The sequence below is a fragment of the Corylus avellana genome, chromosome ca2 (assembly GCF_901000735.1).
Source record: "Corylus avellana chromosome ca2, CavTom2PMs-1.0".
Lineage (NCBI taxonomy): Eukaryota > Viridiplantae > Streptophyta > Magnoliopsida > Fagales > Betulaceae > Corylus > Corylus avellana.
Window position 1 is genome coordinate 24,459,281 of NC_081542.1, and position 2,267 is coordinate 24,461,547.

The 2,267-nt window shown below is 40.3% G+C and overlaps 1 protein-coding gene across 1 annotated transcript; it reads left to right on the top strand.

Annotated features, from left to right (window-relative positions):
- The first annotated feature begins 1,110 nt into the window (after positions 1–1,110).
- LOC132169395 (uncharacterized) lies at positions 1,111–2,267 on the top strand. Its single transcript, XM_059580432.1, has 2 exons — positions 1,111–1,455; positions 1,626–2,267. Exons 1-2 carry the CDS (start codon positions 1,111–1,113, stop codon positions 2,265–2,267), a joined length of 987 nt encoding a protein of 328 aa, XP_059436415.1.

Below are 2,267 nucleotides of genomic sequence, written 5' to 3' on the forward strand. Positions count from 1 at the left end.
TTTCTTCTTAAAGAATTCAATCACACACCAACATTGCTCTTATCCCTAAGGTGGACAACCCTCACTTGGTGCCTCAATTTAAATCTATTAGTCTTACAAATTTCAACTATAAGATCATCTATAAAATCTTATCCTCTAGACTCAAGCCTATTCTGCACAAGATAATTTCTCATACTCAGTCGGCTTTTCTCAAAGGAAGATCCATTCACGATAATACCATTCTTGCTCATGAGTTAATCCATACTATGAAGCAAAAGAAAGGTAGTGGTGGCTTAATGGCCTTTGAAGCTTAATATGTCGAAAGCTTTGATTCTATGGAGTGGGTGTCTCTGATAAAATTTTAGACCTATTGGGTTTTCATCCTACTTTGGTTCAGTGGATCAGTCAATGTATCACTAACTCCTCATTCTCTATTCTCCTTGATGGTGCTCCTTTTGGTAAGTTTTATCCGACTCGTGGTCTGCGCCAGGGAGATCCTCTCTCTCTATTTCTCTTTATATTGGGGTCTGAGATTCTTTCCAAATTAATTTTTCGTGAGGAAAATCTGAGTCTTCTTCATGGTATTAAAATGGCTAGAATGTGCCCTCCTATTTCACATCTTTTGTTTGCAGATGATGTTATTATCTTCTCTAGGGCTAATGTTTTTGAAGCTAAGGTGATTCTCAATTGTCTAAACACTTACTTTGCTTGGTCTGGGCAGCATATCAATATGGTTAAATCTGCAGTTCTTTTCAGCAAAAATTGTCGTGCCAACTCCAAAGCTTCTATCAATGAGATTCTCAACTTGACACGAATTCCAGCCCATGCTAAGTACCTTGGAATCCCTCTCTTCATGCATAGAAAAAAGCAGGATTCTTTTGTTGAGCTCAAGGACAGGATTTTTGCTAAAATCTAAGGTTGGAAAGCTAGACTTTTATCTCAGTGGCTAATGCTATTCCAACTTATCTTATGCCTTTATTCCTCCTTTTGAAGGCTTGGTGTTCGGCGATCAATTTTGGCCTTAGGAAGTTTTGGTGGGGCTATCTACTAAAAAAGAAGCACAATCTCTCCCTTCTCTCTTGGGAAAGCATTTGCAAGCCGAAACCCTTGGGTGGTTTAGGTATTAGGACTATGGAATCTCTTAATAACTCCTTATTTGCAAGACTTGCCTGGAAGATGACTTCAAATCAATCCCTTCTTTGGGTTGATTCTCTTAGGAGTAAGTATCTCAAGAATGGTATTTCCCTTCTAAATGCTCCTACCAATCCTAGCTCTTCTTGGCTTTGGAAGGGTTTGCTAAAAAATAGGAAGGTTGTTGAGAAGGGAGCTTGTATTTCCATCTATAGTGGTTTGAATGTGGACATTTGGTCTTCTCCTTGGATTCCTTTGATGCCTAATTTTAGGCCTATTCCTAATGCTAATTTGGATGTTTGTCCCTCTCTTACTGTGGCTGATCTTATTATTCCAGGGGAGCAAGTTTGGAATTCTCTCATATTGCAAGACCTTTTTGATCCTGCTTCAGTTCAACATATCCTCAGCATACATCTCCTTTATAGGCCTTCTTTTGACAACTGGTCTTGGATTCCCTCTTCTTCAGGCCTTTTTTCAGTGAAGTCAACACATGATCTCTCTCTTTCTATGGAAAGGGAAGGCCTTCTCCTCTTCATTCTGAAGCATGGTTGCTCCTTTGGGGGCTTAAATTACAAGCAAGGTTGAAGCACCTTTTATGGAAGGTTGCTTGGGATATTTTGCCTTCAAGAGCCAAGATTAGTTGCTTTGTGGTCTCTGATGACCCTGTTGCTTGGGTGTGTCCCTTCTGTAAGGGACCTTTGGCAACATTATCTCATTTATTCTTGGAGTGCAACCTATCCATTGCTTTATGGAGCTCTTCTCCTTGGCAGATTTCCACCTCCAAGTTTGCAATTCGGCCTATCTCTTATTGGATTTCTGCAATCCTCTCTCCTATGGCATCTTTTGGTATTCCCAAACCTGAGGTGAGAAAGTTCCAGCTCTTTGCTACTCTTGTTATGGATTTTATTTGGAGGGCTAGGAACTTGCTTATACATGATGGCCTTCAACCTTTTTCTAGTCAAGCTATTGTTCAGGTTTCTAGCAGTCTTAATCACCATATTACTGCCTGGCGTGAGCTTGATCTTCCCACTCTATGGGTGCCTCCAGTTGTAGGTTATGTAAAATGCAATTTTGATGTTGTAGTGAAGGGGTCTTTTGCGGTTGCGGCGGCAATGATTAGTGATGATATGGGAAACATTATAGGTGTTGCCACTTAG

Bases quoted from the DNA above. Each gene is read 5' to 3' on its own strand.
- LOC132169395 (XM_059580432.1), top strand. From the start codon at position 1,111: ATGGAATCTCTTAATAACTCCTTATTTGCAAGACTTGCCTGGAAGATG. The intron at 1,456-1,625 runs GTTTGGAATTCT...TTCTATGGAAAG, and splicing joins TTATTATTCCAGGGGAGCAA to GGAAGGCCTTCTCCTCTTCA.